Source organism: Carcharodon carcharias, chromosome 12, assembly GCF_017639515.1.
Source record: "Carcharodon carcharias isolate sCarCar2 chromosome 12, sCarCar2.pri, whole genome shotgun sequence".
Classification (NCBI taxonomy): domain Eukaryota; kingdom Metazoa; phylum Chordata; class Chondrichthyes; order Lamniformes; family Lamnidae; genus Carcharodon; species Carcharodon carcharias.
This window is the reverse complement of record NC_054478.1, coordinates 85,346,188-85,362,044: the sequence shown is the minus strand read 5'-3', so window position 1 is coordinate 85,362,044 and position 15,857 is coordinate 85,346,188. Positions and strand designations below refer to the sequence as shown.

General features: G+C 39.4%; 1 protein-coding gene across 1 annotated transcript in view; it reads right to left on the bottom strand.

Moving 5' to 3' along the window:
• Positions 1-15,857, bottom strand: part of agps (alkylglycerone phosphate synthase) — a 153,310-nt gene that overhangs the window by 40,895 nt on the left and 96,558 nt on the right. Inside the window, exons 11-12 of the mRNA XM_041201287.1 lie at positions 4,331-4,458; positions 1,515-1,566 (exon numbers count right to left, since the gene is read on the bottom strand). Coding sequence (XP_041057221.1) covers positions 1,515-1,566; positions 4,331-4,458 — 180 coding nt within the window. The remainder of the gene's footprint in view (positions 1-1,514; positions 1,567-4,330; positions 4,459-15,857) is intronic.

Here is a 15,857-nt window from a genome sequence, read left to right as displayed (position 1 = left end):
CTAAATTCTATATTGTTCAGTGGTTTGTAGATATTGCATTAAGCTACATTGCAAATTGGCAAGAGTTATATAATAACTGAATGAAATTTCAAATAGAAGAAGCATTTAGAATGTGAGCTACAACTTGGCTTGGTCTTTGTGAACTCTCTAGATAATTTATTTCTTCTGTTCAGCTCTATGGTGTGCAAACACAAAAGAAAAAAAATCAAATCCTGAAAGCTATTAGGTCTCTTAGGAACTACACACTTTGAGCCCAGCGATATCAATTCTATGTTTTGTAAAAAAACTACAATGGAGGATAATCCAAAATCTCCATCATTACATACAGAGAAATAAAAGTAACATAATCCTAATTATCTTGTCATAAAAGATAATTCAGTGTAACATATTGAACATTGTAGTATACTGATAGTAATGCAGACTCAGTAACTGAAATACAGTATTCTGTAACTATTGAATAGTTTGATGTATTCACTTATGAGGTTTGCTATTTTGTATCACACCTGCAGAGACTTTATTCAAGACACAAAGCTATTCACTCTAGCAACCTCAAATGTTTTGAAGTTTTGTATTTCCCAAGAGTCACATCACTAGTTTATAGGAGAAGATGGTACACATGGTTGCAGTGTCTAATGGATAAAGTGGGCATTGACTTTTGTTTGTCTTTTTTTTCTTTTTTTCTGTTATGCATGTTGGTAACATTTTACAGACTTCAATACTCAATTTTTAAAATTTCGTAATGAAGACAAAAAGTTGAGATTATATAGTCATACAGTACATTAGAATATTGGATTGATCTGGAGGCATAAAATTTACACACCGTTGTGAATCCTTTAAATAACAAATGTATAAACCAATTTGACAAATGACCAGCACTTTGACATATTTACTTAGTAACCCTGAACTTCTGAGCAATTTATCATACTATTTAACATTTAAATATAGTGAACCCTCTACAACCAGTGCTGGATCTGACTTCAGATGGTCTCAACAGGAATTCAAATTTAACTCAATAAAACCAAGTTGGGATCGTCATGAGCCACTTAATAGTCCTCAAAACAGGTTTCAATGAATTAATATCTACCACTCAAGGAAGCTGTGTGTTGTAACTTAAAGTTAGATTGGCCTTTTTGGGACCGAAGGCTCAAATTCAGAGATGAGAGCAAAAGCTAATTCTTTTTAAAGAAAAAATGTATTTATTAAAAGACCCTAACAGGGTCTTTGAAGTCAGATTTTTATTCCTTCCCTTGTCAATGTAATTAATTGGATATTCAGCCACAATTTTAGCCCATTGCTAAATGAAAAGGAGAAAAAAAAAGGGCCCCTGATAATCGAATGCATGCACTATGATGTTTGACAGTGTCATTTAACATGGAGTCAATGTCAATTCATGTAGTACTGGATTATTACATCCTTAGCTCTTATAGGTCATATAATAAACTAAAATACAAACTTTAAAATTAATATACATCATTGTTAATAAAAATCTCTCCCAAAAATTAATATTTGCTTACCAAACTGGAACTGTGTATTGTCCATTAGACGGATTGATGCAGGAGCACATCTCTGCAGAGATGAAAGTATAAAACAAATTCTCACTCTGATGTCAAAATAAACTAGGTAATAATTTTGAAGGGCAAGAAATTTGTGGGTTTACTCCTGCCAAATTTTCAATATTCCGATTTTTGGTACAAAATTCTTGCATCGGACCTAGTATCTTACCAGTTCCTAAACACAATCTTTTCAAACGGAATATAACCAAAATGCTTGTTAAAACAAGAAGGAGATGTACAGTAAGTCAATGAGCAACTGTGGAAAGACAATTCATGACCAAAAATTATGTAATAATCTTTTCTCTTTAACTGACCTACACGTTGCCAACATTTTCTGATTATATTCAGATCTACAATTTGTGAAGAACTTAAAAGCCTTACATCTTACCTGGCATACAGCTTGGAACGATAAGGCAGCAGAGCTTTGAATGGGCTAAAGTTTATGGAAGGTGGACAATGCCCAGAACATTGGAAGAGTCAAGTTTTGAGGCAGCAAAGGCATAAACCAAGGTTTCAGTAGTAATGAGCTGAGGTAGGAGCAATGCTATAGCTTATAAAAAACACCTTTTACATGTAGATTCATAGAATGGTACCAGCATAGAAGACCAGCATTTGGCCCATTGTGTCCATGTAGTTCACTGCAAGAGCTACTCAGCTAGTCCCACTTGCCTGCCTTTTCTCAATAGCCCTGCAAATCTTCTCTTCAGATATATATCCGATTCCCTTTTTAAAGCCACTATTGAGCCTCCACCACACTCAGGATGTGCATTTCAGAACATATCACTCACTGCATAAAACTTTCCCTCATGTCACCTTTGATTCTTTTGCTTATCACCTTAAATCAAGTTGCCTCTGGTTCTCGACCCTTCTGCCCTTTTCTTTCTAGTCTGTCTAGATCCCTCGTGATTTTGAGCATCTCTATCATATCTCCTCTCCAGCTTCTCCTCTCTAAAGCGAACAGCCCCAGCTTTGTCAATCTATCCACGTAACTGCAATCTCTCATCCCTGGGACCATTCTCATGAATCTTTTGCTGTGCCCTCTCTAAAGCCTTCACCCTCTTTCCTAAAGTATGCTACCCAGAATTGAACACAATCCTACAGGTGAAGCTGAACCAGTTTTTATAAAAGATCCACCATCATTTCCTTGCTTTTGTACTCAATGCCATATTCATAAAGTTCAGGATTGCATATGCTTTTTTAATTGTTTTCTCAACCTTCAATGATTTGTGCACATAGACCCCCCCAGGTCCCTCTGCTCCTGCATCCCCTTTAGAATTGTATGCTTTATATTTTATTTCCTTTCCCTGTTCTTCCTACCAAAATGAATCACTTCACAATTCTCCACATTAAATTCCATCTCCCACACCATACTCCTCCAGCATTTCTTGTTTTTTTGCCCAACATAGTGGGATTGCCCATGCTTGATTCCACTTTCAACTATCCAGCCATTGCATCTACAGGAATGATTTCTCTTCCTGCCCATTACCTCCACAGTGACCCAAGGAGTCATCTCCTCTTCCTCATCCACATGTTGCCCTTTGTCAACAGCATCAGCCTACATGGGGTCAGCTTCCACATTACACCAACAACCCCAAACTCAATCTCTCTCCACAATGTCACTTGATCCTTCTACTACACCTTCGTAATGTCAAACTGCTTGTCCAATATTTAAGTCTTTGATTAATTACAATTTTCTCCAGTTAAATAACTGAAAGATTGAAGCCATTCCCTATGCCTCAAACTCTATCATTTGTATCCTATCCCACACCAGGTTCCACTCACCTAACACCCCTGATCTGTTGTCCCAGATTTCCCCTACATCTTTTAAAGTTTAATATAGTCACCATCATCTTTAAATCTCTTCATGCCTTAACTCCACCCATACCTAACCTTCTAATGTTTACAACTTTCTCCCCAGCAAAAGTCTCCATTCATCTGATTCCAGCCTTTTAAGTCAGCTTAAAATTTCAAAACTGCGACTGATAGATTTTTGTTAGGCAAGGGTGTTAAGGCAAGGGTGTTAAGGTATAAGTAATCAACGTGGGTAAATTAAGTTACATGAACCATGATCTAATTACATGCTAGAATAGGGTCAAAGCACTGAACAGTTCCTATTGTCCATAAAATGCTTTGAGACTTTTTGTAAAAGGGCAATATAAAGACAATTTATTGTTAAGCAAAGGAATATAACATTCAATTCCATTAGTAACCTTCTTATGATGAGGGATGAGACACAATATTGGATTAGGTATTTTCACAGGTATAGCAAGAAAAGGAATACAATGATGGATGATTAACATTGTAAGGATTGCACAAAGAAATATAAGATATACAAATAGAAAACTTATTGGTGACCATAGCATCATCTTTTAAATCTGATTTAACCATCACTTCCATTTGAGAACTTGAATGCAATCAGTTCACAGTGCAGGATTCTCAAGGCAGACCATCCTCAGCACCACATTTACACTTTTATACAGCTGAACAAGAGCATAAGACAAATCATGACAAGATGTCACTTGGTATAGTTAAAATCATTAAGAATGGATTGCTCGTGTGTTCACTGTGCATGTTAAATTACTGAAGAACTTCTGCTTTAGGTCATTCGCTGTATTGCTGTCAATGTTTCTGTAAGCCATGAGTTCTAATCCCTCCAAAAGGAACTACAAAATTTTGTCTGCAGCTGCCAGTCTTTCAACTGTTCAGAACTGGGTACAAATATAACCGTTTTGTTGGAGGAAATGCTCAGTATCTCATATGTAGGAATGAATAATTACCTGTCGTGCTACCTCTCGCAAACAGGCCACACCATGTTCAAAATCTGGAAACACAATAGAGCCGTATTTCTGGTATTCAGGCAAAGGCCTGACCTTTATTGTTACCTCTGTGATCACACCTAATGTTCCTGAAATAAGAGAATATAGGTCTATTAAAACAACTATACATTGCAATCATTTTAAAGTTAACAGAATAAAATCACATACATTGGAGACAGGAAAATATGAGAAGTAAAAGTCTTTTAAAAGAACATATCTCCACCATAGTTTTGGGCTCTTTGGTCTTTCTTTCTCCCCCACCACCTCCCCCAACCACCAACCAAACCTCCTGTCCTGCCCCGCACAGGAAAGACAAGTGGTTTATAATATGGATTCTCAAGAAAATTGTCTGAAAGATATTAGCACCATAGTGGACACAGGCAAACAAAAAGGTATTTACAAGTTGGCTAGGACTGACCACAACCAAAGTTTCTGCTAAAAGCATACTGACAGCTAATCAATGACAATTCCTGCAGAAAATGTTTTGCACAGAATCCAAACAATGATTAATTTTCTGCATTGTTGTGTCCAATGGCACAATGCTAATAATAGAACCCTGAAAATCTTAGAGTGTCCTGCTGATTTATCACCACAACCCTAGTTACCCCTTACAAGGAGGGTTAGAGTCAGGAATAAAAGCAAAAAATGCTAGAAATGCTCAGCAGGTCTAGCAACAACTTTGGGGAGAGAAACAAAGTTAAAGTTTCAGGTTGATGACCTTTCGTCAGAGCGAATGAAAGTCAGATAAAAGGACATCAATCCGAAATGTTAATTCTATTTCCCTCTCCACAGAATCTGCCAGACCTGCTGAGCATTTCTAGTATTTTCTACTTTTATTTCAGATCTCCACCCATCCACAGTATTTTGCTTCTGTGTTAGGTTACAGTCAGGCTTGAAGCCTCCATAACCTTGCAGTCCCTACTCCTCATGCCTGAAGAGACACCAATAAGCCAAATAAAAGGGGGCGCACACTGGCCTCAGCTAGGGTTGCCAACCCTCCCACAATGGTAGGGAGACCCCAGAATCAGCGCCAATCTCCTGCTCGCCAAACAAAGCATTCCAGCAACGCCAGTCATGATCGGCCACCAGCCAACCACAACCCATTCTCAGGTACCACCTGACCCTCCAGATAGCCAGGGCCAATTGCTACCCGATCACAGCCTGTGCTCAGGCACCACTTGACCTTCCCTGTGTCAGGTACCAGCTGTCAGCCAAACACAGCCTGTGTTCACATACCAGCTGATCTTCCCTGAACCAGGAACCTACTCTCCCACCCACAGAAAAGCCAGACTCAGCATTGGCAGGTCTCGCTGGACAGCAATATCCGCATAGCCTACGGAGCACATGATCAGTATTCCAAACAGTTGGGGCTATGCCCACTTGGGCTACAGTGCTGCAGGAAAGGGCGCTGATTATGAGCCAAGGTTAGGCTCAACTGAGACTGGCTGGATGCTTGTATAGTGATTGATTAGTGTTATTGAGGTTATTAATTAGTGTTGGATTGAATTGGTGGTGACCAGGTAAGATTGTGGTTCACTGCTGATTTCCATCCCTCAAGAGCAATTGGCGAGGGGACGAATTGTTCAGACTCAATAGCAGAATTTAGTGAAGACAGGTTCATTCCCTCTCACTCTGTGTCACACTGAATCCGTGCTCACAGAAACAGACGATGTGACTCGAGACCAGGATAACTAGTTTAACGGAAAAGCTTGATAGAGCACAGCCCTGTAGCTGCTTTCCGCTGTATCTTTGCAGTTACCAATCTCAAATGTATTACATTGAATGATCTAATACACAGCACAGAAAGTGGCCATTCAGCTCAACTAGTCAGTGCTGTGACGTCACTTCCGCTGGCTTCCCATGATGTCACATCCGCCAATGTCTCTCAGAATACATCAGCCAGAGTTGGCAACCCTAGACCTCACTCATCAAAAGGGTCCAGGCTAGACAACAGCTTCTAGTTAAAGATGCATTCATCCCCATGATCGAAGGAGTCAACAAGTGTGTTAGCAGGGTCAGTACACGCCTGGGCAAATCTCACTAGCTCAGAAAGATGAAAGGGCAATTTTTCATGTCCACGGGGCAGACAGGTGTCAGAGATGTACTCATAATGGCTCTTGAGAGCTAAGAAATAGGATTGGGAATAGGTCACGTGGCCCTTTGTGCCTACTCCACCATTCAAGAAGATCATGGTTGACCATTTACCTCAACTCCACCTTCCTGCTCTAGCCCCATACCCTTAATTACCTTAGCACCCACCCAAGTACCAATTATCTATCAGCTTCCATCCTAAATATACTCAAGGATACAGCTCTCTAGGGTAGAAAATCCAAAGATTCACAAGCCGTGAGTGGAGAAATTTCTTCTCATCTTAGTCCTAGATAGTTTCAGTATAAGGGGTTGACTATGACACTGTATCCTTGATTTCCCAGTCAGGGAAATAATTGTCAGTATCCAACTTGTCCCTGTCAAGCTCCTTAAGAATTTTAAATAAAAACAGAAAGTGATGGAAAAACTCAGCAGGTCTGGCAGCATCTGTAGAGACAGAAACAGAGTTAATGTTTCGAGTATAACATGACTTATTCGGGACTGAATAGAGGTAGAAACGTGATGGGTTTTATGCTGTTGAAGACAGAGGGAGGGTCAGGTGAAACAAAAGGGAAGGTCAGGGATGGGTTAGAGAGCAGGGGAGATTAAATACCAAAAATGTCAAGGAACAAAGGGCAAAGGAAGTGGTAATGGCAGTATTAAAGAAACAAAACATAGGTACAGAGTAGGTGTTAATATCAGAATAAAAATCAGCTCAGTCTGAAAGCAAAAACAAGAAAAAGATTGACGTGGCAAAAAAAAATGGAGGACAGAGTTTATGGCCTGAAGTTGTTGAACTCAGTGTTGAGTCCAGAAGGCTGTAAAGTGCCTAATTGGAAGATGAGGTGCTGCCCCTCCAGCTTATGTTGAGCTTCACTGGAACATTGTAGCAGGCTGAGGACAGAAATGTGAGCACGAGAGCAAGATAGTGAATTGTAATGGCAAACAACCAGCAACCTGGGGTCATGCTTGCAGATGAGTGGAGGTTTTCTGCAAAGCGATCACCCAGTCTGTGTTTGGTCTCCCTATAGTAGAGGAGACTGCATTGTGAGCAGCAAATACAGCAGGCCACATTGAAAGAGGTACAAGTAAAGCCCTGCTTCACCTGGAAGATGTGTTTGGGGCCTTGGACAAAAGCCAACATACATTTGCCTTTCTAATTGCTTGCTGCATCTTCATGTTAACTTTGTGATTCATGTGTAAGGATGCCCCAGGTCCCTCTGAAGGCAAACATTTCCTAGTCACTCACCATTCAAAAATATTCTGCGTTTTTTATTTTTCTGATCAAAATGAGTAAATTTCAACTCTGCCTCATTGTATTCTGTCTGCCACGTTCATGCCCACTCACCCAACGGTCTACATCCTTCTGCAACCATATTGTGCTCCCCTCAAGGCTTATTTTTTCCTAACTTTACAACAACAATAAACTTGGATATACTGTTACAATCCCCAAAGAGAATGATAACTTTTAAAAGAAAGGAATCCCCACAGCACCAATGAAAGAAAACTGATGGACAAGATCTCACTTTTTAAAACTTTCGCTGTTCCAAACCAAGTTAAATCAATGTAAATCAAATGTTAACAGACAAAAGTTACTTTAAATAAAAAGGTAAATTTCACTCTAAATAGTTGATACAAAGATACACCTCAGAGTTACAAGTCATTATTTCCCACACAAATGTGGCACCACAGAAAATATCAATCTTTCCAACTCAGCCTCTGGCATTGGGACCTCTCACTTCCCATTGAACGGATTTGGCCCTCAAGTTGCTTTCACCAGCAGCCGTATTTTCTGAGGTTCCTGGATGCAGTTAACACTAAAAAGAGACACTACTACAAACCCTCTTTCACTCAGATCATGATAATCCTGATGGCACAGAATCCCCAGAGATTCCCTTCTCAGACCCCTTTAAATGGCCTGGTTGGCTCTTGCAAAACTGAAATAGTAGCAGTGGGTCCCGTTCCAATCCAGTCTCCTGCTCTCCCCATCTTCAGCTCTGTCCTTTCTAACTGTATAACACACAATAACAATTCTGCTCTATGATCAGAGCCCTGCTTCAACACCAAGATATGTTCTGAGCTGCAGGTTCTGAGACCAGAGTTACACTCTTCTTCCTGCCAAACATAAAACTGATCCATTCTTGGCGAACGTTGCTTTCTTCCTCTGAAGAATTTGGTGTTCCGAACTGCCTGCCACAAGACAGGCTGGAATTTGACACCACTGCAATTAGCTTTCTACTTACCCTCTGATTTTTAGCTTTTCATCTCCATGTCAACCTCAGGTCACATGGGCATTTCTTAGAACTAAACTGCCTGCTAGAAAGTCTACTTGCACCCCTTTCAGAAAATGCCCCTGTTTCACTTTGGAAATAATGAGGGCATCGCACAAAAAGAAAATACAGGCTTTTCCCAAAGCATATGGATCATCATAATGTTACACTCAATCCCTCAACCGGGTCATTAATTTAGGTCATTTATAGCTGAGGCTGAGGTAAATGTCTTTTCCTGCTTTCTGATTTAGCAGGATTATGTTTGCTACTTTCCGATCTTTGGAAATTGTTCTAGAATCAAAGGAATTCTGGAAAATCAAAACCAAATGCATCCACTATCTCTGCAGTCACCTCTTTTAAAAATCCCACAATGCAGGCCTTCAGGTCAAGGGGATTTGTCGTCACTTGATTCCATTAATTTCTCCAGTGCTATTTCTTTATGTCCCTCATTCTCAGTAGACCATTGTTTCCCCATTATTTCTGGAATGTCTGTTGTGCCTTTTACCATGAAGAGATACAAAGCATTTGTTTAATGTCTCTGCCATTTCCCCATTCCCCATTATAATTTCATCTGTCTCTAACACTTAGACAAATCTCTTCTAATTTGCTTACTTACAGAAACATTTATAATCAATTTTTATGTCTCTTGCTAATCTATCATATTCTCTTTATATTTCCTGAATTTCAAGGTCCTCCTTTGCTGAATTCCAAAATCATCCAAATCCACTACTCTTTTTGGCAACATTAAAAGCTTCTTCCTTTGATCTAGTAATCTCTTAACTCCTCGAGCCAGGGTTGGACCACTTTTTGTGGTTTTATGTGCTTAAAAGTGTACATTTGCTGCAAATTATGTATTATTTCTTTAAATTACTGGTCTACTGTCATATCTTTCAATGTAGATTCTTATTCTACCTTAGTCATCTCACCCCTCATACCAGTCTAGCTTGCTTTGTTTAGATTTAAAACCTTAGCTTCATACTTAACTAAATCACTTTCAAGCTTTATATAAAATTCTATTATATGACCGTTATTCCCAATGGGTCCCTTTATTAGAAGTTTATTAATCATTTCTTGTTGCACCATACCAAATCCAAATTGCCTGTTCTCAAATTGGCTTCTTGACATGCTGATCTAGAAAGCTATCTTGTATGCATGCCACAGATTCCACCCACCTGTTCCATATTCATGAGCTGCCCTCTCATAGACCCTGCAAATTCTGTGGGTCACTGTCACATGTGGTGTACCTTTCATGGTCAAAACTAGAGTGCTTTCTTAGACTTAGCTCTCTGTCACATGGTGGTAACAAAATTGCTTCGAAAACCACCTTAACAGTATCCTATATGCATAATTGTGTAAGCAGTACTGATTAAATTATCTTGGCACAGAATACATTTGGAGCCAACCTACAATGAAGTTTAAAAATATGAAATGCAGGAAATTAAGGTTTTTGTATTTATATAATGGCATTAATATAATAATATGCCATTCATAGCAGCATTATAAAACAAAATATGACAAAGCCATATAAGGTGATATTAGGGCAGAAATGGTAAGTTTTGGGGCACTCAACTAAATCGTGGCTGATCTTCTACCTCACTGCCATTTTCCTGCTCCATCCCCATGTCCCTTGATATGATAGATTTCTAGATATAAAAGATAACATAAGAAATAGGAGCTGGAGTAGATCATTGGGTCCATTCAATGCAATCATCCCTGACCTTATGCCATGTTCTGCCCACTCACTTAGCCTGTCTAAATCCCCTTGAAGAATCTTTGCATCCTCCTCATCTTTGTGTCATCAGCATTTCATTTGGTCCCTCCATCCAAATCATTGATTTGGTTATGAATAGCTGGGGTCCAAGCACTGATCCTTGTAGTACCCCACTACTCTCAGCATGCAAACCTGAGAACTACCTATTTATTCCTTCTGTTTTCTGTCTGTTAACCAGTTCTCAATCCATGACAGTATATTACCCCCCAATCCCATGTGCTCTAATTTTGCTTATTAACCTTCCATATGGGACCTTATTGGAAGCTTTCTGAAAATCGAAACACAACGCACCCATTGGTTCCTCCTTATCTATACTTTTGGTTACATTCTCAAAAAACTCCAACAGGTTTGTCAAATATGACCCCCCTTTCATAAATCCACACTGACTGCCCAATCCTACCATTATTTTCTAAGATTCCAGTTTCAATCCTTCATAACAGATTCTAGCATTTTCCCTACTACTGATGTCAGGCTTACAGATCTGAAATTCCCTGCTTTAGGTCTCCCTTTCTTAAACACTTGCTACCTTCCAATCTGCAGGAACCATTTCAGGATCTATAGAATTTTGGAAGATGACCACCAACATGGCCACCTCTTTCAACAGGGGACAAGGGAATAATCAACTTTCAGTCCCATTAATTTTTCCAGTATTACTTTTTTCCTAATACTAATTTCTTTCAGCTCTTAATTCTTGCTATGGCCTCGGTTCTCTAGTATGCCTGGGAGGGATTTTGTAACTTCCTCTGTGAAGACAGACAGAAATAAAGTATTTGTTTAGTTTCTCTGCCATTTCCTTATTCCCCAGTACAAATTCTCCTGTCTCTGCCTGTAGTGACAAATCTGTCTTTGCTAAACTTTTCCTTCTTACATACCTTAGAAGCTTTGACGGTTCATTTCTATGTTTCTCGCTAGTTTACTTTCATATTCTATTTTCTTTTTATCAGTTTCTTGGTTCTCCTTTGCCAAATTCCAAAATGCTCCTAATCCTCGGGCTTACTACTTTTTCTAGTAACTTAATAAGCCTCTTTCTTTGATCTAACACAATCTTTAACTTCTTGTTAGCCATGGTTGGATCATCTTTCCTGCTGGGTTTTTGTGCCTCAAAGTAATCTAAGTTTTTGTAAACCATACATTAGTTATTTAAATGCTAACCATTGCCTGTCTACCACCATACCCTTTAACGTAGTTTCCAAATCTAACACAGCCAATTTGCCCCACACACCTTTGTAATTTCTTTTGTTTAGATTTAAGACAATAGTTTTGGATCGAACTACATCACTTTCAAACTTAATGTAAAATTCGATCATATTCTAGTCACTCTTCTGTCGAGGCTCCTTTACAATGAGATTATTAATTAGCCCTTTCTTAATACACAATAATAGATCTAAAGTAGTCAACTATTTAGTTGGTTCCTCAACATACAGTTCGAGAAAACAATCTCATATACATTCCAGGAATTTGTCCTACACAGCATTAGTGCTAATTAGTTTACCCAGTCTATACATAGATTGAATTCCACCATGATTACTGTATTACTCTTGTTACATCCACCTCTAATTTCCTGAATTATACCATGCTCTATTTGGTGGCCTATAAACCACTCCTATTAACATTTGCTGCATCTTAGCTCCATCCAAACAGATTCTACATCTTGATCTTCCGATCTTTGTGCACACTGCCCCTTCCTGCCACACTCAGATTATTAATTCCTTCATTGCTACCTTGCTCTCTTGCCTTGTCCTCTCTCTTTAGTTTATCACATCTTCCCTCACCTGATCCCTCATCCCCACTATTTAGTTTAAAACTCCCTCTAATTATAAGATTCACCAAAATACTGGTCACAGCACAGTTTAGCTGAAACCATCCCAATTGCACAGCTCCCACTTTCCCAGTACTCATGCGATGAATCGAAACCCATTTCCCCCACACCAATCTTTGAGTCAAGCATTTAGCTCTCTAATCTTATTTACCCTGCTCCAATTTGCTCCTGGGTCAGGTTACCTTGAGGTTTGGCTTTTGAATTTAGCCCCTAGCTGCTCATACTCTCTAGGCAGAACCTCTTTCTTAGTTCTACTTATGTCATTGGGCCATTTAAGTACTACAACAACTGGATCCTCCCCCTCCCACGACAAGTTCCTCTCTAGCCCAGAGCAGATGTCCCAATCCCTGGCACCAGGCAAGCAACACGGCCTTCTGAACTCACGCTCTAGGCTGCAGAGAACTGTGTCTATCCACTTGGCTATACTGTTCCCTACTACCACTACATTCCTATTACTTTCCCCTGCTTGAATGGCTTCCTGCACCACTGTGCCAGCTTCTGTCCATACAGGCTGCAAGAACCTTGAAGCTGCTGGACAATTGCAAGGGCTAAGGCTCCTCCACTTCTACCTTGCTGATCCCCTTACGTGCCTCATTCACAGTCACACCTTTCTGCCCCTGGGCCAAATCAAATGGCCCTATCATAAGGGGTGTGACCACTTCCTGGATCAAAAAACGTCCAGGTAACTTTCCCCTCCAGCTCAATGACTCAGCCAAAGTTCCAGCCGCAGAAGTTTATTGCAGACGTTTTTGCCTTGGATCACATAGGTGTCCATGAATTCCCACGTTCTACCTCTGCGACAGGTCACCTGCCCCATCGTGTTTAATTAATTTTACCCATTAAATTTTAATTAACATTTCTAGGACTACCTCTGTATATATTATTCTTATTTCAATAAATGTTCGACTTACCCCAAATGAAATTCCCTAGTTGGGAGGTAAGTAGGAGATACTCAACAGCCAATCTAATAAGTTTTATTACTATTAGCAAACCTTACAACTATAAATAAAACATTAAAGCTACAAAAATTATCTGAGTTTTGAAAGATAAATGAGAAAAATGCTCAAGCTACCTCTTTTCCTGTGACATCATACTTCGATTTTTCTCAGAACGTGGTCACTCCACTCTGGAGTCACGGATTGGATTGCTTTTTTTGGTGCTACTGCCTGCCTCCAGGCCCTCCTTAAGTAAGGACATCAAATTGCATGAAGTACTCTAGGTGTGGTCTGTATAGTTGTAGCATGAGTTCCCTATTTTCATACGTACCACCCTTGCAATAAAGGCCAATTTTCATTTGCCTTGCTTTATCTGTCTATTGACTTATTGTGTTTCATATAAGAGGACACCCATATCCATCTGTACTGCAGCAGTATGCAGTCTGTCTCCATTTAAATAATGTTTCGCTTTTCTATTCTCCTTGCCACGTGTATAATCTCTCATTTTCCACATTATACTCCATCTGCCAGATTTTTGCCCACTGACTTAACCTATCTATATTTGCAGTATGCATGTTCTCCTCACAACTTACTTTCCCACTTTTTTGTCAGCAAATTTGGCTACAATGCACTTGGCCCCTTCATCCTAGTCATTAATATAAATTGTAAATAGTTGAGACCCCAGCACTGACCCCTCTGGCACTCCACTCATTACCGTTTGTTAACCTGAAAATTACCCATTTACTCCAACACCATAAAGTCTTATCTTTTGCAACAACCCTTTTATGTGGCACCTTATCAAATACGTTTTGGAAATCCAATTACACTTCCTCGATTGATTTCCCTTTATCTACCCTGCTAGTCACATCCTCAAAGAGCTCTGAAATTTGTCAAACACTATAAAACCGTGTTGACTCTGCTTGATACTATTATGATTTTCTAAATGTCCTGCAATTATCTTAATAATGGATTCTAGCATTTTGCTAACGACAGGTGTTAGGCCCATAGTTTCCTGCTTTCTATTTCCATCATTTCTTGAACATAGGTGTTATATTGGAGCTTTCCATTCAGCTGGGACCTTTCCAGAATTTTGGAAGATTATAACCAATCCATCCAATATCTCTGCAGCCACTTCTTTTAAGACCCTAGGATGCAGGCCATCAATATCAGGGGGCTTGTCAACCTTTAGTCCCATTAGTTTACCTTGTACTTGTTCTCATGTGATAATGCTTTGTGTTAAGATCCTCCTTCTCATCTGTCCCCTGATTTTCTATTATTATTGGGTTGCTTTTTGTGTCATCTATTGTGAAGACAGATACAAAATACTTGTTCAAAGTCTCTGGCATTCCCTAATTTCCCTTTATTAATTAATTAGTCTTATCCTCTAATGAACCAACTATAGCTACTCTCTTCCTTTTTTTTATAAACTTGTAGAAGCTCTTACTATCTGTTCTTGTATTTCTTGTTGGTTTACTCTTAATATATTTTCTCCCTCTATTCTTGTTTAATCATCCTTTGTTGGTTTCAAGAAGCTCCCAATCTTCTGGCCTTTGGCTAATCTTTGCAGCTTTGTATGCCTTTTTTTCAATTTAATACCTTTGTTAACTTCCTTAGTTAACTGTAGCTAGTTCAGCTATCTCAGAATCTTTCTTTCTCAATGGAATATATGCTTGTTGAGAGTTATGAAATATCTCCCTAAATGTCTGCCACTGTTTATCTACCATCTTATCTTTTAGAACATAAGAACTAGGAGCAGGAGTAGGCAATTCAGCCCCTCGAGCTTGCCCCGCCATTCAATACGATCATGGCTGATTTCCTCTTGGCCTCAACTCCAATTTCCTACCCTCTCCCCATAACCTTTCAACTCATTACTAATTAAAAATCTGTCTATCTCCTTCTTAAATTTATTCAGTGTCCTGGCATCCAATGCACTCTGAGGTAGTGAATTCCACAGATTCACGACCCTTTGAGAAAAGTAATTCCTCCTCATCTCTGATTTAAATCTACCACTCCTTAGCCTAAAACTATGACCTCTCCTTCTAGAATGACCCACAAGGGGAAACATCTGCTCCACATCTACTTTGACTATCCCCTTTAGCATATTATATACCTCAATTAGATCTCCTCTCATCCTTCTAAACTCTAGCGAGTATAGGCCTAAACTGCTCAACCTCTCCTCATAAGACAAGCCCCGCATCTCTGGAATCAATCTACTGAACCGCCTCCAATGCAACTACATCCTTCCTCAAGTAAAGAGGCCAAAACTGTGCACAGTACTCCAGGTGCAGTCTCACCAATGCCTTGTACAGTTGCAACAACACTTTCCTATTTTTATACTCCATTCTTTTAGCAATAAATGCCAAAATTCCATTTGCCTTATTACCTGCTGTACCTGCTTACTAGCTTTCAGCGATTCATGCACGAGGACACCCAGGTCCCTCTGCACTGAAGCATTCTGAAATTTCTCTCCATTTCAATAATAAGTCACCTTTTTATTCTTCCGACCAAAATGGACAGCCTCACACTTACGCACATTAAATACCATCTGCCAAATTTTGGCCCATTCACCTAACCTGTCCCTATCCATTTGTAAATTTCTTATTTC